Source organism: Teleopsis dalmanni, chromosome 2 (assembly GCF_002237135.1).
Source record: "Teleopsis dalmanni isolate 2A chromosome 2, ASM223713v2, whole genome shotgun sequence".
In the NCBI taxonomy this organism is placed as follows: Eukaryota; Metazoa; Arthropoda; class Insecta; order Diptera; family Diopsidae; genus Teleopsis; species Teleopsis dalmanni.
The window spans coordinates 150,419,422-150,430,999 of record NC_051847.1 but is presented as its reverse complement, the minus strand read 5'-3'; the positions used below and the strand labels follow the sequence as shown (position 1 = coordinate 150,430,999).

Sequence of the window (11,578 nt, the reverse complement as noted above, 5' to 3'; positions counted from 1 at the left end):
TTCCAATCAAATCCTGCAACAGGACATTATGATTTTCCTACTCAGGATCTACCTGCACCATCTATTGACATGCATATCACGGCCAATGATTTTGTGCAAATAATCACAAATAAGTTCGATTGCAAAAAGACACCGGGATATGATAATATCTCACCCATCATGATAAAAAATTTACCCCTTTTGGCTATAAATTTTATCACAAGACTTTTTAATTAGTGGAAAACATCTATGATTATTATGATTCATAAATCAGGTAAAGACCCCACGCTTGCCTCTTTATACAGGCCAATAAGCTTACTGCCATGCCTTTCTAAACTCTTTGAAAGAGCACTGCTTTTAAATTTAAAATCGTTCCTTGACGTTTAAAACTTAATACCGTCCCACCAGTTTGGTTTTAGGGAAAAACATGGAACTATTGAGCAAGTGAATCGTATAACGAATGAAATAAGACACGCATTTGAGCTCAGAGAATATTGTTCCGCGGTATTCCTCGATGTTAAACAAGCATTTGATAAAGTATGGCATAATGGACTCATATATAAGATACGCTGTTCATTACCTGCAAATGTCCACTCAGTTTTAGAATCGTATCTGCATAATAGAAGCTTTAAAGTGAAATGCAAATCTTATACTTCTAATAATTTCCCAATAGAAGCTGGCGTTCCACAAGGAAGTGTTCTTGGCCCTATATTGTATGTACTTTACACATCTGATATCCCGATAAGTAGTTCAGTTATCACCACAACGTTTGCCGATGATACGGCAATTTTATGGCGAAACAGAAACGCTGTGTTAGCTTCAAACCAACTTCAATCTCACTTATATCGGGTGGAGAAATGGTTGTCAAAATGGCGAATTAAAATTAACGAAGTAAAATGTAGACACGTCATTTTTACCTTAAATCGGAGTACATCTCCAACAATTTTACTAAACAACATTCCCATACCACAAGCAGATAATATAACGTACTTAGGTATCCACCTAGACAGACGACTAATTTGGCGCAAACATATTGAAGCCAAAAAAATTCAGATGAAGCTCCAAGCCTCTAAGTTGCATTGGCTCATTAATAGCAGATCTTCCCTGTGCCTAGAGTATAAAGTACTCTTGTATAACAGCATCATAAAACCAATATGGACTTATGGTATCCAGCTATTTGGTAATGCTAGTGCTTCAAATATTGAAATTATACAAAGAGCTCAGTCAAAAATACTAAGAATTATCACTGGTGCCCCATGGTATATTAGGAATGAAAGTATACACCGAGATCTACAAATTCCCCTAGTTAAAGCTGAATTTGATAATATAAGAAAAAAATATAATAAAAGGCTGACAGAGCATGTTAATCCCTTAGCAAGAAATCTCGCACTTCTATCCATTACTTCCCGTCTAAAAAGAACTGACCGTCCATCCGTTAATTAATATTCAACAGCTTGAAGTAAAAACCGCACCTTTCTTTTTAGTAATCTGAACCACTTTCTTAAGAAACCACCTAACATTCACTTTAATGAAATTTAACCCATTAATCTAAGTGAGGTTCGTGATATAAGGTTTACTTATTTTATTTTATTTTATACAATGTATAATTAAAATAAAAATTTGTAACATTATGTAATTAGTTATAAGATTTTACAACTTATTGTTAGTCTCATTTTAAGAGAAGATGCAATAAATAAATGTATGTTTTAAAAAAAAAAAAAAAAAAGTTCATGTGTAGAAAATATCTCTTATATTTTTTATAAAGGTTGATGTCTATATTTTGAACTATTATCAAGTTACAGACACAAGACATTGGTTATCATATTATTGACGAATAGAACGACGAGTTCCTGGATATGTTATTGTGTATAGTAAATAATTGTAATATCAATTTAAATTTTATAAGCAATACTATTTTCTTTAATACCTAGTTTTGAAAAATAGCAAAGATCCATAATATAGACCAAATATATGTAGTTTAAAAGTAAATGTCAGTTTCGTTATTGATTTATTTCAAATAAAACAATGGTACAAATTCAACCATACACTAGAAACGTGTCAGTATCATTTACCTAAAATGTGCTCGGTTTTATTAGGCTAGCCTTTAAAAATACTTATATATGAAAAAATTTATAAAAAGAAATAATATTGTAAAAGGATTTATTTTGTAATGATTACAATATTTTGCCTCCTAAAAAAATTAATATGTCCAAGTCAATCGAATTTTACCTAAACTCATGTGTAAACATATCGAACCCAAATGTCCATATATATGGGACTTGAAACTATAGTTCTTTAAGAATTGGCTGAATTGTTGGACAATAGCTTCACTAAACAAAAATAAAAAAAATTATAAAATGAATTTGTTTACAACAATTGAAATACCTTGTGTAATGCATTTAACTACGATTTTCGTAATATCATATACGTATGCAAGATCCGAAAACGAATATAAATACAAACGAATGCCAAAAACTAAATTCATAAAAACAAAATAATTTAATTATAAAAAAAAAATTATATACAATTTTTTGCTTTTTGCTTACAAAAATAATGACTGTTTATTGTCCAAAAGTTTTTTTTTGCCAAACACAACTAGATTCATACTAAAATTCGCACAAATTGAATAAATAGAATTTATGTATTAAAAGATTGTAATAGTAACTGCTTCTCACGTTCCTTTTTCTTAACAATATCAAGACTGCGTTGCCTCCAAGTACTTTTACGCAACTTAATGGGACGGCTACCAACATAACGTCCATCCATTTCCTTCATAGCGCGTATAAAATCTGCAGGTTCACGAAAACTAACGAACCCGAAACCCTTACTCTTTCCAGTGCGCTTATCACGTATAACGCGTGCTCTTTGAAATGATGGATATTTATTGAACGTGCGCGTTAATAACTCATCATTAACATCATTGCCTAAATCACCACAAAATATACGAAAGTCATCATCAGGCCAATCTGCTAGGGAAGGATCCTCCCAGACAGTGCCGCCAGCTATGCGTACAGTTTTGCGATCTTTCTTTTTGCGTTCGTTTGACTGGAATGACTGTAAAGCTGACGAGGCACGTGCAGCCTTAATTGCTTCTTCTGCTATAGGATTTGGTCCAGATTTTTCAGCTTTGAGTTTTTTTAATTTTTGCGTTACATCAAACTGTATATTATTAATATCAATGTGTGGCGCGCTAGGAACATTTACTGTCTGCCTGCTTTGGTATAACTTTGGTGCGCTACTCAATACAATCGGAGTGCTTGCGATGCTAGATTGTTTCGGTGCCATACCCGTAACTTGAGTTGGCACAAATGTTGGTAGAAATGCTGGTGGTGGTGCAGGCGCTGGCCTGGATGGTGCTGAAACAGGAGATGGGCCTAATATATTTATTGGTTGTTGTTGTAATTTTTGCTGTACTGTCGTGTACGTGTTTGCTGCAATTATCGGACGCACCTGATTTGGTACAAACAAATTTCGTACCGGAATGGTTGTTGTAGGTTTTGATATTTCCGCTTCAAAACGGGAAAGTTCATCTTCTATATTTTTTCTTTTAGTTCCCATAATTACAAAACATTTATTATTTAACACCAAATCAACTCTTCACCCACCTTTCACAGTGAAATACTAAAATAAACTGACAACTTACTGAACGCTCAACTTAGAAACGATGTGGAATAAAATGATAAGTCAGGCAAAAAAACAGCCCATACAACGAACTCAAAATTTCTAGGAAAAATATAATAAAACAGGTATGAATATGATTTTCACAACGCATATGTCAGAAGTAAAGTGATTTCTGTGATATATCTGTAATAAAACATTTCATTCGTTTATGAAATAATATTATAAAAGTTATGTATGGCTAAAGGTTAAATGGTTGGGGTATTCAACTAATCAATTAAATAATTATATACTATATTTCACAATTGACAATAAATCTTTTTATTGTTTCTACTTTATTTTTTATGAGTATTTAATTTATTTTATCAAATAAAATAATAATTAACTAAAAAACTATTAATAATTAATTAATTGTTTCTTATTTTTATTAATTTTTTTCAAGAAAAACTACACAAATTTGTATATTAATAATAAATTAATGACTAATTATTATGAAATTTTTGATACAGTACTTATCAGTCTATATTACTTACTTATTTTTTATTAGGTCATCTAACAGTATTAGTGGTTTTATATATGATCACGATATATACATATAATACTTATTGTATAAGGTAATTTTACACTCTATCCTTTATTTACAATTTAATCAGGGCTATGCGAACATTTCTCTTAATGCCTTTAACATTCCGCAACCATAATTACAAAAAAATTAGCCATTCAAGTTTAGTTTGAGCAAACAATTGAATTTTTAGTATAAGTTGTAACATAAAGTATGTTTGTTTATTCTTTTATATCAAACGAGATTATATCAAACGAATTCATTTATAATGAAAAGCAATATATCAGTTATTCGATTTAATAAAAAATTATATATTTTGTGACATATAATTTGAAATGTAGTTTATATAGAATTAAAAAGAATTTAGTTTTGAATTAAGTGAATTCTTGCACTACCTTACCGCTGTTTCGACTTCCTGAAAGTATAATTGATTTATTTATTCATACATACTTTTTTAACTTTAAAATTTCAATCAAACAATCAATTTTGAAACATAGGCTTGTGTTTAAACACATATAGCTAAAATGATATGTCATACGCATATCATAATCCATTATGTTTTTGCAATAAACGACGTATATGTGTATTGTAATAATCGAAACATAATTTTAGAGTTCTAGAGTACAGTTAGCATTTTGAGTTGCATTTGAATACTTAAGATTAACTTGAGATTAAATGCATTAATTGATTTGTATATAGAATGGATTAATTTTTATATAGAATGAGCAAAAAATTCACGTTTTATTTATTATAGTTTATTATTTTAAGTCAATTGAAGCTTATATATCATACGAATTAATTTTATAATAAGTTTAAAAGTACCAAAGATTACATAAATAATAGTTAATAAAAAAAATTATAAAACAAAAATTATTGGTTTAACATGTTGATACATACAATTAAATTGTTTAAATAGATAATAAAAATTTGAAAATTTGATGTTACAAGTTAGTACAGCTGCTTAAAATTTACTGCTGCATGTTAAGTTGGCAACACTAAATGCAGTTTGCCATCCGGCTTTATTGTTTTGCAAATAAATATTAATTGCGTTATTTTTATATGATTTCAACATGAGCTCAGTTAATGTTTCAGTAGAAACGACTTGTGAAAATCAAATACAGGAAATCACTTTTGATGGGACCGAGATTTATCAACAGTACGCTTAATATTAATTATATATATTTCACTCAGCTAATGTTTACCTTGCAGTCCGCCAACATTGTCGGAGAGTCTAACAAAGTGTGCTGCACGTATAGATTTCAGTAAAACATCATTAGATGATGTGAAAAAAGAAGAGAAAACGGAAGATGATAAGGACGTGACGCAATGTCAGCCAGTTTTGTGGCCTTGGGATTCTGTTCGCAACAAATTAAATGACGCTTTGCAAGAGATATGTGTGTTGTCCGATGTTATTACAATAGCGAAAGATAAGCGTTACCTAGTACTAGATCAAGTGCCTGAAGAACCGGAAGACACAAAGCCGATCGTGCAAGTCTATAGTAGGAAGAAAGCACTTGCACATGCCGCACAAGTTATGCTAACAAATTCTGAACGCATGCGGAATGCACATGCTGAGCTACGCAGTCGTAACGTGTCGGATTTTCATATTGAATTGCTCCGTTTAAGACAAAATTGGCGACTTAAAAAAGTTGGAAATAACATTATTGGTGATTTGAGTTATCGAACAGCTGGTTCCAAATATGGCATGAGTGGCACTTTTGAAGTCACGAAAGCCGAGGATTCGCCTGATGATGATGGAGCATCTGGTAGTAGTTCTAACAATGGTTTGCCTAGTCAATCGCCGAAAACCAGTTCAGCATTACGAGTTATTGTGCCAGCAGAATTACAGGGTGTGGCTTATATTAAAGTTATAACACAAAAGGATCAGGAAGACCTTTGCACAGCTGTAGTAAATCTACATGGACATGGACCAAATTTATCGCAACAGGTTAATGAGTTTTTCCTAATTTTTGCTTAAATGTAAAAGTAATGTTTTGTGTTTTTATATAGGCTGGAGTTTGGCAAAAGACGCTGGAGTTTGCACAGAATGTTTTATTTTGTAAGGAATTATTTAACCAACTGGCACGTGAGGCAATTCAATTACAAGCTCCAATACCACATGTTGTGATTGGCAACCAAATACGTGCAACTTTACTTCCTGGCATACAATTAATAATATCACTTTGTCATTCAACAACATTTGATTCGAATCAACCTGGTCCGATTAATGATCACGATCACGTATTAGAGCACTCATTGCATCAATTATTGCGCGAAGTACATCATAAAAATTCATACCTTCCGTTTCCGCATCCCGCAAGTGGGCCACTTGGGCCAAGCAAAAAGCGTATGGTTGCTGGACCTTTGGCAACAGATCGTCATAATCTGTTAGAGATGACGAAATCCCAAACTATTTTAGAGCAAATAATTGCGCAGGCACAACACATTTTTATGCGTAAGCGAACCCAATATGTTTTAGATACGTTAGCTAGAGATGTTAAGGATCCACAAATCGTATCACATTGGAATGCTATGAACAGCCCCACCTTGTCGTGTGTCAAGATTAATATTGTTACACATGGGTAAGAAAAAAATAACAAATAAAATGATCTAAACAAAATATTTGAATTACAGTTACGATACCATAAATCGTACCTCACTAGTTATTCATGTAAAGGAACGCTCACTGAAGTGCATATGTCGTGATGGTCGTGTGATGCATCTTTCCTACGAACCACAAGAGCTACGTGATTTAATACTTTGCCAGATAAATTCACATCAAATATCCTGTTTACTTAATTTGGCACGCTGTATGGCTTGGACTGTACTTTCTAATAGCAACCATCTAGGTATTGGTAAGGTAGAGCCATTAGGTAATGCCAGTTCTTGCCTGTTAGCTTCTCCCAATAGTGATCGCATGATTGCTGTACAAATTCGTTGCGATCCTCAAATTGATGTTAAAGTATATATAGCACGTAGTCCACGTCAAGATTTCTTCCCAAGCCCTCTGGTACCTGAAAAATTCTGGGAAAATTTAGGCGGACAATTTAAAGAGGTAGTATTTATTTTCAATAATAAAATTTGTGCTTATATTGTATTCTTTTTTATTTAGGTGCGTTTTGATAAAATTGAAGGTAAGAATTTTCTCCACAAAATGGAATTTTTGATGGCATCATTAACCAGTAGCTCATCATAAATGAATTAAAATTATAGAAATGGTATTATTTAACTTATAATTTAATATTGATTCAAACTTGAATATCAGAATGTAATTCTCTTAAGAATATATAAATAGAATTTAAAACTTACAAGAGTATGCGTTTAATAAATTTTTGAGAATAAATGGTGAAATTCACAAACTTAAAAAAAAAATGGTAATTATAAAGTAAAGCAATTATAAAGTAAGCAATTGTAACAATGTACGCTGTAAAGTTAAGAATGGTGTTCATTTTAACATTAGAACGATTAGAATATTGTTGAAAGTGAATTATAAAAATTCAAGACGTGCGTTTCCAAAAAAAAAGACTAAGAAATCAGATAAACCAAGAAATGTGAAGCTAATTAAAAATAAGAACTTTCTATAGTAGGAAGAAAAGTATTTCTTTTCAATTTATATTTAAGTACTACTTTCAATATTAATCTTTAATATTGAATTAAAAACGCTATTCAAGATAAGTTGTAAAACAGTATTTTTATTCGGTTAAATCTATAAAACCATCAATAATTTGATTCTATTAGGAGGAACGTAAAAATAATGCAACTAAAAGTGGAAAAGAGTTTATTCACTATTAAATCTATTGTATAATTTGTTTGTAATGAGTCCAAGTTACATGTAAGAACACAATGGATTAATAAGTATTGAATATACATCAGCGTAAGTTTTACAAAAGTAGCTTCCTAAGAAAATTTATTTTTTTCAGTGAAGTACCAATGCTTCACATGAAAAATATGAACAATAAAATTTTTTTATAGACTGTAAGAAGTGATTCATATTATAGATTCATAACAATGGCTTTTTTATATGTCTCAACGTTTACACGCATTGCTTGGGGATTCTTGGAAGGTGGATATAAGTGATTCATATAATAAATCGAGACAGATTGTTCAAAGCCGCCACTGTAATTTATTGATAATAAAGTATAAGAATCTTATTTCTGTGATTTGCGGTGCAAGATTCATGTCTATTTCTCAATTGTGTGAAGAAAACAGGATGAAGTATTGTTGAAAACTAAACTTGTACTTTTAGAATGTTAAGATAGCGCTATTTTAGTTTTGATACGTGAAATTATCAGTCACCTGCCTAAAAGAAGATACAATAAATTAATCTTGAAAGGAAATTCTTCACAAAAAATATTTAATTGTATGCATATGTAATATATTTGTATTTATTGCTGTAGTACCGTCAAATAAAATATATAAAAGGTACCAGTTAAAGCATCCTCAAATTTTGACTTATATGTTTAAGACAGAATTTTTTCAAGACTAATTACATTCTTTGTAAAATAAAAAGGTTATTAAAACAGCGTAATATAAATAAAAACTTATGTATATAAATTATAAAATATATACGTATATTATTAACTTAACGGCTTGACTGTGTTCGTCAATATGAAACGTTTTGTAGTATTTTTGGTTTATTAGTCATTTAAAGTTAGTTAAGTCGGAATATAGTACTACTCTTTGAAATGCTGACCGTACCAAATGTTTCTTTGCAATCATAATCATTATTTACTCTAATGATTTAGTATGATTGGTGTTTTTATATAATGTCTTCTTTATTAAATTAGCATGTAGCATTTAAAGAGTACATAATTATTATATTTTATAACATTTAAATAGAGGTACTCAAACAGATTACTTTCGAAAAATTAATAGCGTAGATAATTATTCCCTTGTACAATTGTTATACGTCAATATGTTTGGTATTTCCTTAAAACATACATGCGCAATGTATCATAAATACTAATGTTTTGGAGTTTTTAGAATTTAAATAAGAGTATTTTATGCTCCACATAAGTTTATAGTAACTATGTGTTTCAATTGTAAAATAAATGAAACCTTTATAACTTATGTTTCTATTTCTCTGTTAATAAAAAATTCGAATAAAAAACTTACTCAAATGTAATGTAAACGCTTAAACGTTTTTATTGATCTTTCGATCAATATTTAAGAAATGTACAATATGGCACCTCTATATTTTCTCTTGCTGTAACGATTCTTCTCCAACAGTGAATAACCGCTCTGATTGGTTGGAGAGTTTATTTATTTATATTGCTAAAGTTTAGAAGTTATCAATAAACATATTACGAAACAATATTATGTTGGTCCATGCAATTAATTGAAAGAGAAAGTATAACACTGGAATTCGCTGCACCCCACAACTATTAACAAGTATTTAACATTGAAACGACCGCAATTTGATTATGAAAACATACACTGGTTTAAGTATGTATTAATTTGAAATTTAGAGTGAAGCAAAGTAGACGGTTACATTCTAGTTTTTTAATTTATTCCATAATAAAAAAGAATTGTCTTTTATATCAATTATATTAGAATAAATTCTTACATTTAGTCATAACTTTTCGGAATTTTCACTGCACAAGTAAAATGACAGCGCAATCATGCGACGTGAGCAATTTCGTTGATAACGGAAGAAAAATTTTAGGTGCTGCCTTGAATTATATGTAGGTATTTAGTAAAAGATGTACTTAATAATTTATAAATTATTTGATTTTAATAAATAAAAAATAGGGATATAGTTCGTTCCCGCAATGTACCTGTACCGGAAGAACCACTACTCTTTTTTAAACCCACGTCATCATATATAAAAGAAGGACAAAATATTATAGTATGAATTATACAATTATTTATATATAAATATAGTGTATTCTTAATTATTATATATGCATTCATCACTTTTAGATACCCAAAGTATTTACTAAAGTAGCTCACGAAGTAGAACTAGGCGTTATAATTGGCAAGAAGTGCAAAAATGTTTCAAAGGAAGATGCTATGAACTATGTTGGTGGATATTGTTTAGCTTTGGATATGACTGCTCAATGCAACTTAGTAATATCACTAGTAATATGATTAAATAAATGTGTATATAATTATTATTTTAAAGGCTGACGCTCGCGCTAAAGGTCATCCTTGGGCCTTAGGCAAAGGATTTGATACAGCAACACCTGTATCTGGCTTTATTGAAACTTGTGCTTTAGAAGACCCACATAACATACAGCTGTGGTTGAAAGTTAATGGCAATACACGTCAATGTGAAAACACTTCCGAAATGATATTCAAAGTACCAGATCTAATTTCATATGCATCGAAATATATGACTTTGGAACCAAATGATTTAATACTAACCGGTACACCAGGTGGTGCAGAACCATTAACTAGTGGTGATGTTATCGAATGTGGTATGGGTGACACTATTGCTATGAAATTTAACGTGTGTGCAGAATAAATTTACTGTATTGAATTCGTGTCTGTTATAATCCATCAAAAATATATTTTGTATAAATCTTAACGTTTTGTGAAATATAAAAAAAAACCATGTAAATAAAGCTTTGAAAACTGTATTTATTTTTTTAGTATCACATCTTTAAGGTAATTAATTTTCTTAATAACTGAGTTTAAATCCTTTTGTATATTTGCACTTTCAACTATATGTGTCAGACACCTTTTAAACTGCTCTGCTGCTGTGCGTAAGGTACTTGGTGTTAACACACCAAACCACTGCATTGGCTCCAAATAACCATTTTCCTTATCAATTGGCGAACGTACAAGTGTATATTCGCTATTGCTTAACTTGCTTTCGTTTCGTTCTTGCAGTACACGACAAAGTGCATTAAAGTCCCTTCCATTTTCTGTTGGTATTTGTGCTACACTAACAGATTGGGATCCATGAACATAACGGGTTTTGGCTAATAACAGTTGACCACCATTACTTAAGCGCTCTATGTTGACTCGGCTGGCTGCTTGCTGTTCAATTAAATCGAACATTTCTAAATATAGCGCGTCTAACAGCTCTCCAACTTGTCCTTGCTTTGCCGACATTTCTTTGATCCTTTTTTTCGTAAATCTGTCTATACTTTAGTACTTATAATTACAAAATTTCTCGATTGAAAATTTGTTTTTATATTTTAAAATCATATGACAACCAATATTACTATTATTCAGATAAAAAGATAAAACAGTGTTGTAAATGATTTAAATTTTAAAGAAATGGTAAATAATTGTGTATGAATCATTAATTGGATAAAAGTATTGTCTACATTTACAAATTAATTACACGAATGTGTTAATTATACAATAAGTCGACATATATTATGTTATGAGTCGCTATCTGTGCCTCGTCACTTAAGCAAGCAGTGTAGTTTAGTAATAAATGTTAGAATTTACGCTTTTTAAAAGCAA

General features: G+C 30.7%; 4 protein-coding genes across 4 annotated transcripts; 2 read left to right on the top strand and 2 right to left on the bottom strand.

The window, feature by feature from the left end:
• Positions 1-2,169: 2,169 nt before the first annotated feature.
• On the bottom strand, positions 2,170-3,709 carry LOC119678730 (RNA-binding protein 42). Its single transcript, XM_038090730.1, has 3 exons — positions 2,526-3,709; positions 2,365-2,454; positions 2,170-2,309 (listed from the first exon to the last, which is right to left on the bottom strand). Exon 1 carries the CDS (start codon positions 3,535-3,537, stop codon positions 2,617-2,619), a length of 921 nt encoding a protein of 306 aa, XP_037946658.1. The 5' UTR covers positions 3,538-3,709; the 3' UTR covers positions 2,170-2,309; positions 2,365-2,454; positions 2,526-2,616.
• A 1,365-nt stretch (positions 3,710-5,074) lies between these two features.
• On the top strand, positions 5,075-7,445 carry LOC119678729 (mediator of RNA polymerase II transcription subunit 17). Its single transcript, XM_038090729.1, has 5 exons — positions 5,075-5,315; positions 5,369-6,107; positions 6,170-6,741; positions 6,794-7,214; positions 7,272-7,445. Exons 1-5 carry the CDS (start codon positions 5,230-5,232, stop codon positions 7,353-7,355), a joined length of 1,902 nt encoding a protein of 633 aa, XP_037946657.1. The 5' UTR covers positions 5,075-5,229; the 3' UTR covers positions 7,356-7,445.
• Positions 7,446-9,427: 1,982 nt separating this feature from the next.
• Positions 9,428-10,725, top strand: LOC119677798 (acylpyruvase FAHD1, mitochondrial). The gene is made up of 5 exons (XM_038089320.1): positions 9,428-9,604; positions 9,732-9,843; positions 9,911-10,007; positions 10,082-10,228; positions 10,284-10,725. The coding sequence occupies exons 1-5, from the start codon at positions 9,583-9,585 to the stop codon at positions 10,623-10,625; spliced, it is 720 nt and encodes a 239-aa protein (XP_037945248.1). The 5' UTR covers positions 9,428-9,582; the 3' UTR covers positions 10,626-10,725.
• Positions 10,722-11,325, bottom strand: LOC119677799 (coiled-coil domain-containing protein 115). The gene has a single exon (XM_038089321.1). It carries the CDS (start codon positions 11,216-11,218, stop codon positions 10,742-10,744), a length of 477 nt encoding a protein of 158 aa, XP_037945249.1. The 5' UTR covers positions 11,219-11,325; the 3' UTR covers positions 10,722-10,741.
• Positions 11,326-11,578: the final 253 nt, after the last annotated feature.